This window comes from Orcinus orca, chromosome 3 (genome assembly GCF_937001465.1).
Source record: "Orcinus orca chromosome 3, mOrcOrc1.1, whole genome shotgun sequence".
Classification (NCBI taxonomy): Eukaryota; Metazoa; Chordata; class Mammalia; order Artiodactyla; family Delphinidae; genus Orcinus; species Orcinus orca.
In genome coordinates this window covers 61,488,423-61,490,972 of record NC_064561.1, presented here as the reverse complement: position 1 = coordinate 61,490,972, position 2,550 = coordinate 61,488,423, and the positions used below count along the sequence as shown (strand labels likewise).

General features: G+C 50.2%; 1 protein-coding gene across 1 annotated transcript; it reads left to right on the top strand.

Annotated features, from left to right (window-relative positions):
* The first annotated feature begins 344 nt into the window (after positions 1-344).
* On the top strand, positions 345-1,817 carry LOC101287928 (ruvB-like 1). Its single transcript, XM_012536930.2, is given in 1 exon segment — positions 345-1,817. A coding segment is annotated over 1 exon segment (1,371 nt). The 5' UTR covers positions 345-386; the 3' UTR covers positions 1,758-1,817.
* Positions 1,818-2,550: the final 733 nt, after the last annotated feature.

Genomic DNA, 2,550 nt, shown 5'->3' with positions numbered 1-2,550 from the left:
TCACAGACATAGAGAATAGACTTGTTGTTGCCAAGGGGGGTGGGGGAGGGAGGGATTGGAGTTTGGGATTAGCAGATGAAAATTATTTTAACATAGAATGGATAAACAACAAGGTCCTACTATATAGCACAGGGAACTATATTCAGTATCCTGTGATAACTATAACAGAAAAGAATATGAAAAAGAATATATATATATATATTTGGTTTATATATATATATAAAATGAATCACTTTGCTGTATAACAGAAACTAACACATTATAAATCATTATATACTTCAGTTTCAAAAAAAAGTGTTTTGGGGGCTTTCCTGGTGGCGCAGTGGTTAAGAATCCACCTGCGGGCTGCCAGGGCTCAGCGGGCGCTCAGGCTCCAGGTGCACAGGATGAAGATTGAGAAGGTGAACAGCACCACCAAGACACAGCGCATCATCTCCCACAGCCACGTGAAGCGGCTGGAGCTGGTCGAGAGAGGCCTAGCCAAGGCGGTGGCCTCAGAGCTCGCGGGCCAGGAGAACGCGCGCAAGGCACGTAGTGTGATAGTGGAATTAATCAAAAGCAAGAAAATGGCTGGAAGTGCTGTCTTGTTGGCAGGGCCTCCTGGAACTGGCAAGACAGGTCTAGCTCTGGCTATTGCTCAGGAACTGGGTAGTAAGGTCCCCTTCTGCCGGATGGTGGGGAGTGAAGTTTACTCCACGGAGATCAAGGAGACAGAAGTGCTGATGGAGAACTTCCACGGGGCTATTGGGCTGCGGCTAAAGGAGACCAAGGAGGTATATGAAGGCGAGGTCACAGAGCTCACCCCATGTGAGACGGAGAACCCCATGGAGCGCTAGGGCAAGACCAACAGCCACATAATCATAGGGCTCAAGACAGCCAAGGGGACCAAGCAGTTGAAACGGGACCCCAGCGTTTTTGAAAGTTTGCAGAAAGAGCGAGTAAAAGCTGGAGATGTGATTTACATCGAAGCCAACAGTGGGGCCGTGAAGAGGCAGGGCAGGTGTGATACCTACGCCACAGAATTTGACCTTGAAGCTGAAGAGTACGTCCCCTTGCCCAAGGGAGATGTGCACAACAAGAAGGAAATCATCCAAGACGTGACCTTGCATGACTTGGACGTGGTCAACGCATGGCCCCACTGGGGACACGACATCCTGTCCCTGATGGGCCAGCTCATGAAGCCAAAGAAGATGGAGATCACAGACAAACTCTGAGGGGAGATTAACAAGGTGGTGAACAAGTACATCCACCAGGGTGTGGCAGAGCTGGTTCTGGGGGTTCTGTTCGTTGATGAGGTCCACATGCTGGACATCGAGTGCTTCACCTACCTGCACCAGGCACTGGAGTCTTCCATCGCCCCCACTGTCATCTTTGCGTCCAACCGAGGCAACTGTGTCATCAGGGGCACGGAGGACATCACCTCTCCTCACGGCGTCCCTCTCGACCTTCTGGACCGAGTGATGATCATCCAGACCATGCTGTACACCCTGCAGGAGTTGAAACAGATCATTAAAACCCGAGCTCAGACAGAGGGAATCAACATCAGTGAGAAGGCGCTGAACCACCTGGGGGAGATTGGTACCAAGACCACTCTGAGGTACATGGTGCAGCTGCTGACCCCGGCCAACCTGCTGGCCAAGATCAACGGGAAGGACGGCACTGAGAAGGAGCACATCAAGAAGATCAGTGAGCTCTTCTACGATGCCAAGTCCTCAGCCAAAATCCTGGCTGACCAGCAGGACAAGAACAAGAAGTGAGATGGCCGAGGTCTTCTGCAAGGAGACTCTGGGTGGGCCCGGTCCCGGTCCAGCCTGTGGGTAGGATACTTGCCCCCAGGCTGAGCTCTGTCTTCACTCGGGCGGGTGGCAGTGTTGTCAGTTTAGCATAGAAGGGTTTCTTTTTAAATTATTGTGACTCCTCCTGTGGTTGCATTGAAGAACCCTGCCTTATCTGGTATGTTTTCTAATAAACCCTGATAGGTTATTTTGATGATTAAAAAAAAAAAAAAGAGAATCTGCCTGCCAATGCAGGGGACATGGGTTCAAGTCCTGGTCTGGGAAGATCCCACATGCTGCAGAGCAACTAAGCCTGTGCACCACAACTACTGAGCCTGTGCTCTAGAGCCCACGAGCCACAACTACTGAGCCTACATGCCACAACTACTGAAGCCCACGCACCTAGAGCCCGTGCTCCACAGCAAGACAAGCCACTGCAATGAGAAGCCTGCGTACCGCAATGAAGAGTAGCCCCTGCTTGCCACAACTAGAGAAAGCCCGCGTGCAGCAATGAAGACCCAATGCAGCCAAAAATAAATAAATTTTTTTTAAAAAAGTGTTTTTGAACAGCTGCCTTAGAGATGTCATTGGTGCCTATAGAACCAAAGTGAATTGCTCCCAAGAGCATGGTGTGGCCTGATTAGCACTGAACTTCTACAGACAGCAACAGGCAATAGAATTGGGAGAGAGCCATGGGACTCCCTTATCCAAATGTGTCTGGCCAGTGTCACAAAGCCAAATATGACTTTGAGTCCTGTGAGTCACTGGCATTTTC